Source organism: Typopeltis vanoorti, chromosome 18, assembly GCF_054136105.1.
Source record: "Typopeltis vanoorti isolate ZY-2024b chromosome 18, IOZ_Tvanoo_1.0, whole genome shotgun sequence".
Classification (NCBI taxonomy): Eukaryota; Metazoa; Arthropoda; class Arachnida; order Uropygi; family Thelyphonidae; genus Typopeltis; species Typopeltis vanoorti.
The window spans coordinates 1,158,690-1,178,384 of record NC_143566.1 but is presented as its reverse complement, the minus strand read 5'-3'; the positions used below and the strand labels follow the sequence as shown (position 1 = coordinate 1,178,384).

Below are 19,695 nucleotides of genomic sequence, written 5' to 3'. Positions count from 1 at the left end.
AGTAGACTGATGTTTAGAGTGCATATTGCTATTGTTGCAAAATCTGCACATCGTAGTGCTGCTATGATAAGAAGTGCTCTAACATGTAGAGATAAGTGGTTATGCCACTGCATAAAGCACTGGTCAGACCACACTTGGACTACTGTGCTCAGATCTGGTCATCTGGTTTTCAGTGAGATGTGGAGACAATGGAGAGGGTTCAGAGATGAGTAACTAATACAATATCAGAACTCAAGAATGTTGGCTTGGAGAGAAGTCGAAGAAATGTGGATTGCAGAGTTTGGTGGATAGGAGGAAGAGAGATGATATGATAAAGACGTTTAAGTTAGAGAGGATTTTATCAGATGAATCCAGAGGGGATTATAAAAAGAATAAAAGGTGAGAGGGGGAAGATCCAGAGGTCATCCCTAGAAGTTATATATAAAAGTGTGGTGAAGAGAGGTGTGAGGAGTAGATTTTTTATGTGGAGAATTGTCAGTGAATGGAACGCATTACCATGATTAAGTGTTAAGGATTTTAAGATTCTATATGATAAATACGTTGTCAATTGAATGAACCTCCCACGATGAGTCTGTCGACTCCATGGAGGGTGTAATAATCATCATCATAATAATAAAATATACGTGACAATTCCAAACAGGACAAGCATGCAACCATCCTTTCATTCTAATCACCTCCCTGATTAAGCACATACATATCATTAACCTAGTTGAATTACTTAGTCGCTCTTAGCATGGATTCTCACCATTCCTCTCATCATGATCAATTTCTAAGACTCATACAATAAATTATTTCAATATCAGTAGAGAATTCCTCATCAATTTCATGAACATCTGAAGCATTATTACAAGCATCAATGATATATGCCATCATTTGTGGAGATCAATATCCGATCTGATCTAATGCAAATTATTACTTGACCAACCAGAATACCAGATAATTCTCATTATTCCAAACCTGTAGACCTATTCTTAATGTTCGTCACTCCAAATACATTGTACATAATTTTATTTTTATCCACCTGCGCACAGGCAATTCCAACCTCATATCTTATGGCACTACTATAGTTGCGAGCAGGATGACCAGAGGTTGTATACTTGTTTTCCATGTCTGATTACTGCTTCCACTTTCCTAATCCTAAACAGAGAAACTGATCATAAGAACACACACAATTAACAGACATAGTACACTGGCCTCATATCCTAAGTTACTTTGTCTGTAAATGAATCCAACCACCTGCTCTGACCATACAATCTTACTGGAATATGTATCTTTTATAAGCCCCATCCCCGCAAAGCACTGTCCCTGGTTCATTCTCTATAAACTGCCTTTGCAGTCCATGATTCAAATACAGAGTATGTGAATGGTTTATATCAAAAACTCCAGCTCCTGTTCATGAAAAGGTACACAAAACTCACCCATTGAGCTCACCTCAGTATTCTCGCAAGTAATCCATCCATCTATTCATTGGACATCATGAGGTGTCACACCAGTCTTTGCCACATGGTCTGTATGCTTTTCTGGAGTCTTCAACACTATGAAGATCAGTCACTCTAAACACATCATTCATTCATCGGGTGTGCAGCACCTAGGTTCTCGTTCCTGCACCCTGTTAGTGCCCATTAGGGGAAGCTAATGCTGCTATCATTCAAACGCAAGTGATCGAACTAAAATGCTCCGAAATTTCTGTCCTAAAGGATCCTACCTGTGGCCAAGCCTAAAAATAATATCATTTAATATTGAAGGTTTATCCAGTGTCAGGCAAGATCTCATTGCAAATATTTGCAGAGATAATGACTGCAATGTGCTCTGCCTGCAAGAAACTCACAGAGGAGAAGGTGCTGCAAGATCTTACATCCATGGCATGAAACTCATCAAAGAAATACCCCACGAAAAATATGGCAGTGCAATATTTACAAAAGAGAACTTGATCCCATCGTCCATTGACTCAACGAACAACAGAAACATTGAGATTATTACGATCACATTTAAAAATATCTCAATCACATCAATCTATAAACCACGAAAAGCTTTCTCCTTCCCTGATATCCTCCTCAATAATAATGCATACAATGTTGTGTTAGGTGACTTTAATAGCCATAGTGTTAACTGGGGTTACAAAAAGTCCAACGAAGATGGAAAACTTGTTGAAAATTGGACTGAAAACCTTTCTTTAAACCTGATACGTAATCCAAAACTTCCTGCATCTTTCAACAGTGGCAGATCGAAGGTGGCTATAACCCTGAGCTCATATTCGGTAGCTCAAAAATATCCAACATCTGTGTTAAAAAGATTTTAAATCCGATTCCACATACTCAACACAGACCTATAATGCTTCAATTCAACCCAGCAATTATGCCTAACACCATTCCTTACAGATGATGATTTAATTTCCAAAAAGCTAATTGGAAGGGTTTCATGGAAGATCTTGACCGCTCCATAGAAGTCCCCTCCAAACCCTCGAGTATCCAAAATTCATAAAAATACTGAGAAAAATCTCCACCAAACACATCCCCCGAGGATGCCGCACAAACTACATTCCAGGCCTTTCCAGTGACATACAAGCCCAGTATGCTGATTACTAACAACTTTACAACACCAACCCCTTCTCAGAAGAGCCTATCCAAGCAGGAGAAAAATTATGCTCCAAGATGGCAGAGGAAAGGCATTCCTCATGGAAAAAAGAAATAGAAGCCCATAGTAGCAGAAAGGCATGGAACAATCCTTCCTAATTCTTTTTATCAAGAGAATTAGGAAGGATTTCACTAAGCCATATGAACATCCGCAGGTAACAGCTAATCAAATTGCTCACCAGCTGCTGCTGAATGGAAAATTCACTAGAAAACACTAACTCAGATTTCACCATCACTGAACTCAACACTGCCATAAACCTAGAAAATCTGCAGGCCTTGATGATGTCTGTAATGAACAGATTAAACATTTTGGAACAAGGACTAAAGAGTGGTTATTAAACCTATACACCACTTGCCTCAGAACCCTAAGGATACCAACTATCCGGAGGCATGCCAAAGTGATGGCCTTTCTGAAACCAGGGAAAACCCCAACCAAAGCAAAAAATTACACACATATATCACTACTCAGCAACCTCTTTAAACTCTATGAACGATTAATTTTGAATAGGCTACAACCTCCAATCGAACTCCATCTTATTGCTGAGCAGACTGGCTTTAGACCAAGCAAATCCTACACATCACAAATTCTCAACCTCACTCAATATATAGAAAATGGTTGAGCAAAAACTGGCCACAGGAGTAGTCTTTGTAGACCTAACTGCAGCATATGATACGATAAACCACCTTACACTCAGAAATAAAATATACAGAATAACTAGAGACTGTCGCCTTGTCCTCCTGATCCAATCACTCTTGGAAAACAGATGCTTTTACATGGACCTTGGGGTAGGAAGAGCTGCTTGCACCACCAAAAAAAAAAAAAAAAAAAAAAAAAAAATGGCCTCCCCCAGGGAAGTGTGTTATCACCATTACTTTTCAACATTACATCAATGATCTCCCCATCTTTCCAGGAACTAGAAATTTTATCTATGCTGATGACCTTGCCATAGCTACTCAGTCAAAAAATTTCGAGTCCATTGAAACTACTCTATCACTTGCCTTAAATAGGCTAACCACATACTATACCCAGGAAGCTACAAATTTCTTGGGAAGGCTCTAATATAGAATATTCCTGGAAACAAATCTACCTCGGTGTGACTCTCGATCGCACCCTCTCATATAAAACCCACATAGAAAAAACAAGGGCAAAAGTGAATGCAAGAAACAACATACTAAGAAAGCTTACCTCCTCCAAATGGGGGTGCAGACTCTAGCACATGAGATCTTCTGCCTTGGCCCTTTGCTATTCTTCTGCTGATATTAGGCCTGCCCGGTATGATCCAGATCCTACCATGCTGAGAAACTTAATCCAGCATTGAATGAAAGCTGCCACCTAATTACAGAATGCCTAAAACCACACCACAAAGACCTGTAGACTTTGGCTAGTATTGCACCCCCCCCTTTCAATTCGAAGATCTGCGTTCTCAGCTGATGAAAGAAGCAGACAAATGAATGATGAACGGCACCCACTGTTCAGCCAGACCGCAGTGCCCCAAAGACTAATATCCCGACATAGCTTCCTGACAACTGTTGAACCACCTAAAAACCTCCCAGAGACAAAACTTTAACAATGGCTTGCACTATATCCTGAAAATAATACTGGTATTCCAACAGTCGGACATCTTCCACGTGGTGCCCACTTGGACTGGAATACTTGGAAAAGCCTCAACAGACTCAGGACGACGCAAACAAAACCTCATCAAATGGCCCAGACAATTGAGCTTGGGACAACCCAGCCCATGGAACACCTTCTTTCTTGTCCCTTTCTTCCATCGCCTTGTGCAAAAGACGATCTTATGTCCTGCACAGAAAGAGCAGTTGATTGTACAAGATACTGGAGGAACATCTATGCTTATTGTATATAAGTTATGTATAGTTTCCTTTTTTTCATATTTAATTATTATTCCCTGTATAATTCACCTACCAAATCTAAGCTGATCTCATTGTAATGTATCCTAATGTGTTGTAAATCATGTTGTACAACTTACTTACTACTGTACTACTTGTGTTTGGATACAAAATAAATAATTCATTCATCTTCTATTAACCTTCTATCAATGTTTTGAGAAGTCCTCCTTCCATTGCATCAAAAGTATTTTATCTTTCTTCTATCAGTATCCTTAAGATAGCCTTAAAGTTCTACCGGTCCTTTCTATTACACATCTGATTGTCCACCTTTCAGTATATGATATCCAAACTCAATAAGTTGCTGCTGGAAAAACAGCTATATCCAAAATCCTCAACTTTGTTTCTGCAGAGATAGATCCATCCTTTCAGATTTTAGGCAGGTCTCTGACTGTTGTTTTTGCCATTCCTAATCTTCCTTCCGATATCTTATGAACAGCAATTCTTTCACATTAATAATGGATTACAGGTACTTGAATTTGCTGACTTCCTCGGTTCTTTATCCATTAAGGTACACTTGTTTCTCATGAGTTTCCCTGTCTGCATTTCCTTTGGGAACCATAGTCTTTCTTTTGCTAGGATTGAGCTGAAGTCCTCTGTTTTTACTGATCTCGTTAACTTTTCAAGGATTTATCCCAGTTCTTCCTTGATTACAAAGGAGTATTGGATCATCAGCATACTTGGGATTACCAATCAATCTATCACCTATCCTAATCCAAAACCAGGGCCTTATCTTTCCTGAAACCTGCTTGCTCCTCAGGAATCTCTGCCTCAATTTTATTTAAATGATAATTCTATAGTTCTTGCAATCCTTCATATCTTCCTTTTTGTGTAGTGGTATGAAAACAGACTTCTTTCAATCTGTGAAACACTTATCCCTCCATCCCCTGTAGCCTGAATTAACTCTGCTAGGATTCCATCTGCACCCAGAGCCTTACTGTTGTTAAACTGTTTAACTGCTCTCAACCTCATGGTTGAGTGTAGGAGGTTCCACATCTAAATTTTCCTGGTGAGAGGGTTGCTCCAAATTTTCCTCATCTTCTCTGCTGTACAGTTCTTCACAGTATTCTTTCCATCTGTTTTTGATTTCCAGCTCTGTTTGTACTGCACCATTCCTCTTTAATGACATTCAGTTTGGGCTTTAGGTCACGAACTAAACGATACATTATTTTATAATTGTGCATCCTCGTCTGGAAGTCTATCTCTTCACATTTATTATTAGTATAAAATTTTTCCTTGTCTTATCTGATGGCTCTTTTGAGTTCCCTATGTAATATCTTAGTATTCTTCAGTCCCTGTATCTCTTTTTTTCTCCATCTGCCTTCTTTTGATTAGATTCCATGTTGAATCTGATACATGGGGCTCTTGGTTTTTTAATTGGGCCTAGATACTTCTTGGCTATATGCTGTATTATAATCTTGTCTTTTCCCAAAGTGTTTCAGGTGAGTTCTCCAAAAGATCATCCATCCGAGGTCATGTTTCGTCTGTGAACCCACTATGGATTACTCTGACATCTAGTGAGACATGCCTGACTTGAAAGGTTTCAGTGTCTTAGTTTGGCTCTCTCTAACTGATGGTCTGTATCACAGTCTGCTCCAGGACAATTATACAACATAAGAAATGCTTGTGTTCCATTGTTGGATAGCCAGGTTGTGATCAAAACTGGTGCCTTGATCTATTATTGTTAGATGTCTTAGTATAGGTCCGTCATGGGTGTTTCTGGAAGTAGGTATTGGTGATGTCTAATCTGTTAGCATGAGCAAATCTGTTATTATGGGCAAAATAAATAAAAAATAAAATAAAAAGAAATCCAACAGTCTTTCACAATGGGTGTTATGTTCACCAAGATCAAACATTCAACAATTGAAAAGACCTCAATAAAGGTCGAAACTAGTCTGGGTAGTGGCCCTTCCCTTAATGCATAACATTAGACATATCCACAAGGAGATGTGTTTTGCATTATAGGAGATACTGAGATAGGAATGTTGGTAGCTTGCTCCACCTTTGCAACGAGTTGCCCTGGTGTTGTACCACTTTACCCCAGTCCTGAAGATACTTTCAGGTGCAAACTTTGTTTGCTCACACTTGGATAAAGGATTAAACTAATTTTATTATATTCAACAATCAGGAATAACTTTCATACTCTTTCCCACTTTTCATCTTTGGGAATTCGAATGCAAAAGTACATCTGTCCTTGGTAGGCAGTCTGCAGATTTTCAGAGAATTCCTCACTCTCTTCATCAGGTTTGTCTGCGTAGGGTGCATAAACTACCAAGACACACACTGGTAGGATAAGCCTTAAGTCTAATACAACGTACCTGTCATTAAGAAAATTATAACCAAGAATGGTCTTGCCTGGACTGTCTTCAGTATCACAGCTACCCCATGCCTTGAGTCATCACCTGAATAAACTAGCGTGCCATCTGAAGTAACCAACCTTCTCCATTTCACCTGGCCTCTTTAATTCTCATGATGTCAATCATACCTCTCCATCTCTTTACAGACAATATCAAGGGTACCCATCTGTAGACCCTGTACACTCCACATGTGCTTATCTAAAGTTCCCCTTCTAAGATTACTTCCATACCTTCTGTATTAATGATTCACAATATCACTGACTCAGAGATAGATGAAAGTATTTTTCACTTGGTTTAATCCTTGGTTGAATGACTTCACATTCAACATATATCTCTAATCAAGAGTATTAATTAGTAATAAGGTGTGACACCTTTTAATGACTTGTATAACTTCTGCATTACTTCAACTTTGATATCTCTTCTGGGTCAGACTCCCACTGATGAGACCTCAATAAAGGTCAAAACTGGTCTGGGTAGTGGCCCTGCCCATTATACGTCTTTAAAGATGATTGCTTTGCATTATAGGTTACTAAGGGAACTGATATGAAGTCATTATTTGCTTAAGACATTACTTCACTTCTGAATAGTTAACCTTATACAAATCACAAATCTGCCAGCTTGAATACTGCTATCACATTTGGAGTGAGGTCTATAAGAGCTCTCTCGAAATGCTTGACTCAATACAGAGAAGGAAAATTAGATTAAGAACTGATCTCTTACTAACTCACACAGGCATTTGGTTTCTGCAATTTGTGTATTCCATAATTTCCATGAAATAGCATCCATAATTCCCCAACCCAGTACTTAAGTCATTGGAACATGTGCAGCTGTCACCCAACATCCCTTCACAGAACACCTTGAAACCTACAGAACAAGTTTCTTTTCTTCCTCCATGCCTGCTACTGCTGTATTGCAGAAGAGTCCACAAATTCAACCCTCCTCTCTCTCTGCCTGGAGTTTACAAAGTACCCTGTTCCTGTAAGCTGGCATACTTTGGACAGACAGGCAGATCAGCATCCATCCGTCTAGAGGAACACAAGTCGTACATCTTCAAACACAACTATGGCCATTCAGGCTTGGCTGACCATGTTTTGGACACCACCCACAGGGTATCATGGAAGAAAACCACCATGCTCCACCACAGCAAATTCAAGAAAGAGAGACTTTTCTTAGAAGCAGCAGCAGCTCTCAAAAACCAACCAAATCTCAATAAATATGGTTGCATTAAGCTTCCGAAGATTTGGGAAACACTCATCACCAGAGTTCCCACCTTACATTCCAGGCCACCTACTACTGCCCTTAGAGGGCGCTCTACCTAGATAGGACTTTAGTGTCACCCACGTGGTTGGGCTTAGTATTGTTTGTTATTTGTGCATATGTTACATTAATTGTTTTTGTAATCCCCGTAGATGTCCTAGTGACTAGGACGAAATATAGGAAGTATTAAATTCTAATTTAATTCTTTTTGAGTGTTGTAAAAAATCCATTAAGCCTCCAACATGAATTTGAGTAGGAGAATTCATACATAATATATAATTTATTGAGAAATATATTCGTTTAAAATAATTTTTTTTTTTTTAATAATGATCCCATGTGTTAATGATGCAGAGCTGAAAATTGCCACGTACCTCCCGTGGGTACGCATACCACAATTTGAGAAACACTTAAGTATAGCAAAGAATTCAAAAAGAAAAGCATAGAAAGGGCCAGTACCATTGTTCGGAAGTACCCAACACACACACACACGTGCCTGAGGTAGAGGAGCAGGCCTTAGAGAAAATAGGGAGAATAGTAACCCTGAATAAAAATAAGGGAGAATAGTAAAACATCAGGCTACAGACATTTGTAAATTTACCTCAAAAATTTCCAGTTGATTAAAGTTTGGAGAACAAAACTCCCATAATTGGGACTACACATTATCAGACTGAGCGAGAGCACGACTTGACCATTTCTAAGTAACATCATACCCAGGACCGGCACATAGTATTTTTCTTGTGTGTGCGATTAATGTTCGGCACCTTTCCAAAAAAGTTTTTTTTTTGAATAAAGTGTGAATAAAACAAATAGGAAATGAAAAACAAATGAAAACCGCTTTACAGTATAATGTTACCTACGGATTACTCCTGCTTATACAAATTTTTTCAAGTTAGATAAATTTTCAATATAATATAAAATAGTAATATAAAGTTAAGAGATTTATTCAAACATTCTTTAGATTAATTTTGCTAAAAGGAACTCACATGAGAGGAAGATTCAACGAAAATAGATAAGAGAATTTTAGAAGAATGTTTTGCATTGGACTTGAGAGTTCGCCGATTATTTTGTCGCTGACGCCGCCCTAACAGCCCGCTAATATAACAGGCTCGAATGTCGAGAAGAATGAGTTATCAGTAGTAAGCCGCCTTTTAGGGCCAGACCACATGCATCCAATCTGATTAAAATTAGGATACGGACCTTATACGGAACTCAACAATTAATCATAACTTGATTTATGATACATCAAAAAATAAATAACTATTTTAGGTACATTTTAATCAAAAATTGCAGTGATATAATCGGGTCCAGGATACAATTTCAGAATTTATTTGTTTGTTTCCGAGAAGATCTGAAGGGGGTCCGAATGGAAGACGACGTACAGGGGTATGACGAATCACACTACACCATCTACCAAGCAGATGAATGGATGTGGCAGATGCCTGGTGAATGTCTCTTATCAGAGTGTGTAATCATGATTATGAAATTTGGAGATGGCAGTGTGATGGTATGGTTGTTTTGCCTTAGATCTTTGTTTGTAGTGCTGTGAACATTGAACTCCAAGAGATATTTGAACATTGCAATGCTTCCCACTTTGTGGCCTTTCTATGGAAATGATTATTGTTTCTTTCAGCAAGACAATGCACCATGTCATAAGGCTGCTGCTGTAACTGCGTGGTTTGTGGACATGACACCACACTTGACTGATATCAACAGAGCTGTGATCTCAACCCTATTGAACATCTGTGGTTTTGAACTGAAGCATTGGGTGAGGTCAAGGGACATCTGCCTCACAATAGTTCAGTGCCTTATTACATGCCTACATTAAGAATGCTCCAATATTCCCACTGATTACTATCTTACGCTTGTGGAAAGTATGCATTATAGAACTGTTGCATTCATTGCAGCAAATGGAGGAGGTCCTACATCTTATTAAGGTTGGTGCCAACTCACACTATTGTCTGTTGACTTCATTCCAAGCAGTGTGTGTGTGTGTATATATATATATATATATATATATATGACATATATATATATGTCACTTTTTTTGAAACTCAGGGGTTACCCCGAGTTTCTAAAAAAGGTAGAGTCATCAGAATTCAAGAGTGAATTCTGAACGTCATCAGAACCCTGAGTGTAGAGTCATCAGAATTCAAGGAGAACCGGCCTACCACTATGGTGGGGGTTGGGCACCGTAAAGCACCAGGGGGCATAGCCCCCCTAGTGTGTGTGTGTATATGAGGATTGATATAAAGAATGTCAAGCTCTCATTCTGATATTTACACCTCTAGAAAATTTAGATTTGTGAGGAGGGTCATGATAGATGGCATAGGATGTAAATTTTCTGATTGTTTCTGTTCAATAAGAATACCTACTCAACAGAGTTTCTTCACAGATTTTGCAGATCCTGCCAAAACTTCCAGATGGAGGAGGATGGTATTTTTCCAACTGGGCATTCTCCTGTTGAACGTAGTATTAAGTATTGTTGCTCTGATGTTTTCTTATTTTAGTTTTCAGTTGCTGTTTCTATTGTTTACAAATACAGTGGATAGGATTGTTGAGGACTCCTGATGAACATGATGAGAAGTAATTCATTCTCAGGATGAAGTTGTTTCAGCACCCACCATGGAGCCACACAGGATGCTCACTATCTGGCAAGTAACGACTGCAGTGGGAAGTGGAACTCCAGCAAGCCTTGTTCTCTGTCCCCAGACCATGATGGAGATTCACTGGAGCCAACCCTTGCAGGCAAGTCCACTAGGCAACTGATCATGGCCAGGCCATCCAGGACTGCCTACCTTGCTGAAGCAGAGCAGGCCTATCAAGATCCCTGCCCTTCCATTTCCAGATATTATCCATGGGTTGAATTGAACAGCAAATGTGGCACTGGACCCAGTGATGGTAGTCTCACAGATAGGCTGTAAACAAATACTCAGAAGTAAAGCAAAGAATAGAGTGAAGACATAGCCAGAATAAGAACAGAAAGGGAGTATCGTCACTGGGAGTGCACGCCACCACAAACAGGGAGGGGTCAAAACCAATCTTAGTGGCCATTTTTAGTTTCAAAAACTTTATTTATAAAAACTTAAAACATCCTAAAAAGAATCCAAATGAATAACAACTGAACTGTCCATTCAATCTCCAAAAGCTAGATAGGGTTACAATGGCCTTGCCTACTCCACCCCATAAAGGAATAAAAGGCATTAGCTAAATTTGTCTGTGCAGTTAGCCTAGTGGCTGTGCGCTTCACAAACATTTGCCTAGGGAAGGAGTGTCTTAGGTTCGACCACTGTCAGTGGCGTGAGGAGCTGAAGGACCTTCCTCAGCCATAGCCAAGTTAGCCGGTCTTGGACAGTAGGGTTTTTCCCCCAGTTTATCCTGGGGTTTTTCATCCTGCAAACCACGCAAACCGGCCTTGAGAACTTACCACTACAGGATATAGGATACATCAGGGCATAGGGCTGACCACTTTATCCTGTGAACGGTTTGAGGTCCCATGATTAATAAACTCTCGACACCGCAAAGTAAAAGGAAAATGAGATGAGCTAATTTTTTTTTCTTTCTTGTCAAATAGATTCAAAATGAGAACAGCTTTCTACAGACAGCTTTGTGCTATGGATGCAAATGTCACTTCCACCGGGCTATACAGGCATACCCTTGTTCTTATTTCCTTAGGTAACAAAATAAAAATTTAATGGAACTTGGATTTTGAATAGTTACATCTAGAAAATAATTACGGATTTAATAAACAAAATGAAGTTGTGATAAATTGCTGGCCTGGTTGGCTGAATGGTTAGCGTATCTGCTCTCCACCTAAAGGATTCAAATCCACCATGGGCATGGATGTTTGTGATTGTCTGTGGAAATGCTAGTGGTGGGCGGTAGATGGTGTTGGTGAAGTTATAGTTGGTGCAAACAAGAGAACTGTAGAGTAGATGTCCTCTCTCGATGAGCCTTTGGACTCCATGGAGGTGTCATGTAATAATAATAAAAATTGTGGCATGGGAAAAGCAATTTTCTTGCTATTTCAATCCAAATGGAAAATGTAGTTCTAGTTATTTACTGTCATCATGAACTTCTGCATAACATAGACAGCCAGTGTGGGTAAGTGACTATGATTCTTGGCTTAATCTTGTTAAGTTTAAAATAATGTACTCTTCAATAAAAAGATATGAGCTGTGTATTAAATTGAAATAACTTTGGTAATAATAGCAGACAGGGAGTTAAAGCTTAGAGTAATAAAATTGACCTTGAACAAATGCAGTTTTAGTTTTGTGTGAATTCTGAACTAAATATAAATATGTGGAGTTTATGCCATTGCCAATCTAGATGGGCATAATGTCAAAGGCTGATAACTTTACAAAAGTGAACAAAACAGCTCAAAGTGTCACTCAGAATTTAAACATTGCATAGAAAAGTACAAATAAGGGAGTATTTTCTTTTTCCTCTTTTTTGATATGGCCATACCTTGGACTGCTGCACATGAATTTGATCACATTACTTTTTCTTTAGGATGGAGAAGTGTTGGAGAAGAATCGCTGGCAAGCAACCACAGTAGTTTCTGGGTCTATAGATTGCTCCCTCTGAAGATAGAATGTTGGTTTGTGGATCAAAACGTTTATTTGATAGGTGGAAATGAAGTAATACGATGGAAACACAAGTTGCTAAATGGTTTTTATACAGGAGACACTGAGTGGGTCTATAGATTGCTCCCTCTGAAGATAGAATGTTGGTTTGTGGATCAAAACGTTTATTTGATAGGTGGAAATGAAGTAATACGATGGAAACACAAGTTGCTAAATGGTTTTTATACAGGAGACACTGAGTTTGTTCTTCACAAATACAGGTTAAGAGAGAACAAGGATCATCACAGGAAGTTTTATCCAAGTGGTTAACAAAAGGTATGAGGATTATATTTTTGGTTGGAAGAGGGGACTGATGAATGGGTGTAATGAATTGCCAGAGGTAGTTGCAACTAGGGTTGTGCTGACTGTTAAGCATTCTTCAGCTAAAGGAGAAAAATTTCTGTTACCTCCACCATAAAAAACTCAAGGAATTAGAGAAAAGCTTCTTCTTTGCTTATGCAACTGCATGCCATAGTTCATTGCATTTGCTGTAGGTACTTTATTTGCTGGTGTCTGTGGCCTTGTTCTGTGGTCTTTTTATTTTTGCTTATACTACCTTAAAATGTTTTAATTATAAAATCTTATATTACTGGGAAAAAAAAAAGTTTTTGGTTTGAATAATAATAATAAAAGAAGATAATATTTGGAACTTTATGATTTATGTGAATATTCAAACTTAGTCTAATGGAATAACCTATCAGTGAATCTTCAAGGATCATCACAGGAATCTTATGCTTGAAAACATAAGTTACGATATTTAGGCATTCATGGGCTATGAAAGGCCTTCCTTTTATGAGTCCCTGACTCCTGGAGGTGTTCATATAATAATAAATCTTAATTTTTACATGTGTGTTCTTTTCTAAAAACGAGGTTTTTAGGACAATGGGTCAAAACTATGATCTGGTAATGGAGTTTCTGTAGATATGTACCACTTAGGAGCCACAAGGATGACAATCAGTTCAATATTTTTTTATATTTATGTTAGCAAAAAGTGATCGTTGTGATTAGAGGTGGAGAGGTTAGTTAGAATTATGACTGAGGCTGTAAGGCCCACAATGTCTGTTAAATTATTGTGGTTCTTCCATAGGGTTTACTTGTTTGCAGAATGTAAAACTACAAGACTGCAAACTTACCTTCAGTTGAAAAGCTTTATAAAGATTCTTAGTGTTTTTAAGTGTCTAGACAGGATTCAATCTCAAATGTTTCCAAGCAAAGGGTATCATCAATACTGTAGCATTTTTCATAATCTAAATAAGCACTTCAGTTACATAAATATTAACAGTTTTATAACATTTAAACACAACAGTATCAGTACCTGCACAAAGAATTCTTTGCTTGTTTGCACAATAAAAACAAGTAAAAAATCATAAAATAATGAAATTCAAAAATAATTTAGAAAATATCATGTTCCTTAAATAGCAATTGTTTTTATAAAAAACAAAGTTTGATTTATATTTTAATATAAAATTTCAATAATTTTATGATATGCTTTAATATTAAAAATGGTTAGACTTAGAAGAAATGCAACTTTTTATTTTGGTTTCTGTACATATGTATTATTGGAAAACTGCAGTAGTTTGTTGTGTACAAATTCCCAAAGGCCTGTAGCATGATAGACACTCTTTAGTGCAACTTTTGACCTGCTGGAAGAAAGTCACTTCACACCTCTTATCTGAACTCTTATAGTGTTCAGATAAGAGGTTTTATGTATTGGCATCATATCCTATAGGAGGATATAACATATCCTCCTATAGGATATGATGCCAATACATAAAACTTGCAAATTATACTATAACCATGCCATATATAAAACACACAGAATAAATTTAAATACAAGTAGCATTTTGCAGATAACTACATATACTTTTATTTTAAAGAACCAGAGTAATTCAAATGAAATTTATGAAAACGATTATATATATTTAAATTTAATCTACATATTACTACATATGAACATTTGTGTGCCACTTTAAACATGGATTCTTTGGTATATCAAAGCAAATCCGTGTAAGATACCATATCACAAAAACCTGTACATGCATGGATGCACATGCACACACACCAGACAACTACTTTTAAGATATGTACTGCAATGTTTAATTAAAATGAATGAACAGTACCACACATGGAACTATTTATCACAAAAATATATTAGTAATTTATTGACCTGCATTTCAATCATCTATACTAATATGACATAACAGAAAATTATCTTCTGATAAATGAGTAATGAACAAATGATTAAAAAGTTCTTAATGAGGTTATCATTACATTTTACAAGTTTTCTACATTCATGTAAAATTAAACACCAAGTTTAATGTTGCTATTTCTGGCACATAGTAGCATCAATTTGCCATATCCATGGAACAATCATCTTTAACTTTAATCTATATGTAGAATCATTAGCAACTGGATTCCCTTCCAAATAGACAGTAGAAAGATTCCCAAAATTCTTAAGTACCTCGAGATCTTCCCAATTACTTATATCATTGTCATTGAACTGTGGAGAGAGGGAGGGAAAAAAAAAATTAAACCTGTATATAATCAAAATTAACTTTACAGAATAGGTAATAATTACTGTATACATAAACATACACACGCACATGCAAAATGGAGATGCAACACTTGTGGAATAGTAGTACCAAGTCATAAGAGAAAGCCACTATTATGATTACTTTCACTCCAAACGGAAAACCTAGCTATTCATAGTTAAACGAGATCAACTGTTCTGGTATCTTAAACTAAGGAAAACGAGCTGTGAATTTTGTAACAATCAGCAGGTACTATGAAGAAATCCAAGTGATTATGTACTTATCGTGAGAAGGAAATCATCCTATCTATTATAACTAATAAGCAAGAATAGACAGATCTAGCCTCCCAACTTCATGAAAGAAAAAAAAAATTGCAAAAAGTATATGCAATACTGATTTCTCTGTGTTGTCTTATAAAGCTTACAAAATAATGAAAATTGGAAGAAAATTCAGTTAATCAATCGATGACACTATTTGGGAGCATGTACAAGTTGTTGAGGCTTCCAGGAAAGGAGTGTGTAGGGAGTCAGTGATATGATGCACAGTGCCACATTCACATAAAAGAGTGACTGTGATCTTTCCATCTCCAGCTCGCTACTTGGAAATACCAGATGATGGCTCCCAGGACTGGTGGAAAAGACTCTGAAATTGAACTACAAACAAGTGCCCAATCACAGATCCAGCTTTCAAACTTCCAGTATTTAATCAACCTGAACAACTCTGGAGCTAGCTAAACAGATGTAAGACTAGGCATGGTTACTGTACCCATTTAATACATTTGTGGGGAATTTTGATTTTATTTATTTCTTCCATGGCAGCTTTGCTGAAGCATTGAGGAGGGATGTGGAAAAGAACAGGCAACCATGGGAGCAAAGTAGACCTCAGAGAACCAGAGATGGTTCTCAATGTTATGTTGAGCTGTGATGATGAGTTATGTGGCAACTTCAGCTCCAAATTGGTGAGCAGTACTCTGCCACTGGGAAGACAAGAGCCATGGCAGCTGTTTTAAGAGTCGAAGCATTATAACCCCAAATTGTGCTGTCAGTTTGTTTATGAGATGATGTTCCTGGCAGGTATGTTTAACTTAGTTTTTTCCAAATGTTGTCGGTATGTGAGGCTGCGATCAAGTGACACCAAGGTAGCAAGGGTTGCTTTCATGAATTAGGGTCCTGTTACAGAGGTATATTTTTCATTTATTTCTATTTCTATTAAAATTTTTCATATATATATTTTTCATTTATTTCATTTCTATTAAAAGGTAAGGTAAAAGCCAGAGCTTTACCTTACCTTTTCATAGAGGTTTTAGTTAGTTTGAGGGCTATATCAATTTCATCTAGAGTTAGTGGTTATTTATCCTTTCTTTTAGGCTTGCACGGTGATCCGAGTACATCTTTTAAAATTATGGAGACAACTACCGTGTTTGAGTAAAACTTTAGTTTAATATAACTAAACTCTACATTCGACGTTTCAACCTTTATATCAAGGTCATCTTCTGGAGCATATGCACTATATATACAGAGAACAAGCTACACTACAATCTATCTGGTTTGTTAAAGTTACTGACCAACCGTTACAACAATTGTTAGCCTGACCTCTAGTGGAAAAAAAAAAAAAAAAAAAAAAAAAAAGAAAGAATATACATCAATGCTAGAGTCCTATTATTAATATTATCTGTTGGTTATAGAATTACATTGGGCACAACAAAAAGTCTATGTGTGTGTGTGTGTGCACACACACACACACACACACACACACACACACACACACACACACACACACACACACACACACACACACACACACACACACACACACATTTACAATATGATTATACATGTACATTCTAACCAGTTGGTATGGAAAGGTTTCTAATACTAGCCAGAAGTGGCTAGAGTCCTGACTTATGCTGGATCTTATGTATTAGGTAGGCTGAATGTGTGCCATCCAGATTCTTGGAATGTTCATGCCACCATTGTTGTTGATATTTGGGTGGCTTATCAGAATTTCGCAGGCTTCCTTAAATTTCCTTTCGTACCAGGTTTTTGTATGGTGTAAAAAACGGGTGCTTTTCCAGTTTGGTGTTGAGCGCGTGATCTGAGAGGCCTGCTTCACCGTAATGGTTATATTTAATGTGTCTTATGTGTTCTTTCTTACATATAGGGATTGTACGTCCTGTTCACCAATGTATGGTAAGTTACAGGTGCAGTGGATGCAATCAACTCCAGGATGTGCCAATGGGAGGAGAGGGTCCTTAGAGGAGTTGAATATGTTTTTAAGTTTAGTAGGTGGCATTGAGGTTATAACGATGTAGGATTCTGTTGATTTTTTCCAATAACCCTTCAATGTATGGGATGGCTATGGTTTACTGTAATCTAGATTCTTTTTTGTTGATGTTTTATGGAGTATTTTACTGATAGTATTTTTGTTATAGCCATTATTTATGAATGTGTCGCTGATGATTTTTAGTTCTTGCTGGTTAGAGCAAATTGTTATGGCCCTGTTTTTAAGGGTGTTAATGACTCCATATTTTTGTGATGGGTGGTGGTATGAATTAGCATGTATGTACTGACCCATGTGTGTTGGTTTTCGGTAGACCGTGAAGGATAGACTGCCTGAAGGAAGATGTGTGACTAATGTGTCTAGGAACAGGAGTGAGTTCTGATTTTCAATTTCGATGGTAAATTGTATGCGTTCATGTTGTTTGTTCAGGTGGCTAAGGAATGTGTTTAGCATTTGTCGCCCATGCGGCCAGATAGCGAACACACCGTCAATGTATCTAAGCCATATTGTAGGTTTTAGAGTGGCAGAATCAAGAGCCCTTTGCTCAAAAGCTTCCATGTAAAAGTAAAAGAAGCCTGCGAAATTCTGATAAATACCCCCCCCCCCCCAATCGCTAACTTTTACATGGAAACTTTTGAGCAAAGGGCTCTTGATACTGCCACTCTAAAACCTACAATATGGCTTAGATACGTTGACGATGTGTTCGCTATCTGGCTGCATGGGGGACAAATGCTAAACACATTCGTTTACCACCTCAACAAACAACTTGAACGCATACAATTTATCATCGAAACTGAAAATCAGAACTCGCTCCTGTTCCTAGACACACATCTTCCCTCAGGCAGTCTATCCTTCACGGTCTACCGAAAACCAACACACATGGGTCAATACATACATGCTAATTCATACCACCACCCATCACAAAAATATGGAGTCATTAGCACCCTTAAAAACAGGGCCACAATAACTTGCTCTAACCAGCAAGCCCTGAAGCAAGAATTAAAAATCACCAGCGACACATTCATAAATAATGGCTATAACAAAAAAAAAAAAAAAACATCAATAAAATACTCCATAAAACATCAACAAAAAAGAATCTAGATTACAGTAAAACCATAGCCATCCCACACATTAAAGGGTTATTGGAAAAAATCAACAGAATCCTACACCATTATAACTTCAATGCCACCTTTAAGCCACCTACTAAACTTAAAAACATATTCAACTCCTCTAAGGACCCTCTCCTCCCATTGGCACATCCTAGAGTTTATTGCATCCACTGCACCTGTAACTTACCATACATTGGTGAAGCAGGCCTCTCAGATCACGCGCTCAACACCAAATCGACTGGAAAAGCACCCGCTCTTTACACCATATACAAAAATCTGGTATGAAAGGAAATTTAAGGAAGCCTGTGAAATTCTGATAAACCACCCAAATATCAACAAAAATGGTGGCATGAACATTCCAAAAATCTGGATGGCACACATTCAGCCTACCTAATACATAAGATCCAGCATAAGTCAGGACTCTAGCCACTTCTGGCTAGTATTAGAAACCTTTCCATACCAACTGGTTAGAATGTACATGTATAATCATATTGTAAATATATGTGTGTGTGTATATATATATGAAAAAGCTTTAATGACTGATACCAAGAGAAAAAAGATGACATGGTATATTTGAAACGATACTAGTTTACTAGTTTCGTTGAATAGATCAACATCTTCAGGTATCATAATCAAAGAAATATATAAAGAATTAGAGAGATGTAAAATTGTAATAACAGAACAAGTACAAAAAAGACAGCAGCATGTTTGAAAACAAAAAGTGAGCTTGAGTTCCAAACAAACGTATACTACGCGCTGTCGCGAGTGCGCCAATACGTCTATGTGAATATATACACACACACACACATAGACTTGTTGTTGTGCCCAATGTAATTCTACAACCAACAGATATTAATAATAGGACTCTAGCGTTGATGTATATTCTATTTTTTTTACTAGAGGTTAGGCCAGCAATTGTTGTAACGGTTGGCCAGGAACTTTAACAAACCAGACAGATTGTGGTGTAGCTTGTTCTCTGTATATAGTGCATATGCTCCAGA

At 37.6% G+C, this 19,695-nt stretch overlaps 1 protein-coding gene across 3 annotated transcripts in view; it reads right to left on the bottom strand.

The window, feature by feature from the left end:
• Window positions 1-14,286: 14,286 nt before the first annotated feature.
• The window catches only part of sds22 (protein phosphatase 1 regulatory subunit sds22), a 277,991-nt gene continuing 272,582 nt past the window's right edge, over window positions 14,287-19,695 (bottom strand). For all 3 annotated transcript variants that reach the window (XM_090408648.1, XM_090408649.1, XM_090408647.1), the window contains exon 10: window positions 14,287-15,274. In XM_090408648.1, the coding sequence (XP_090264774.1) occupies window positions 15,098-15,274 (177 nt within the window). In that variant the 3' untranslated portion in view covers window positions 14,287-15,097. The remainder of the gene's footprint in view (window positions 15,275-19,695) is intronic.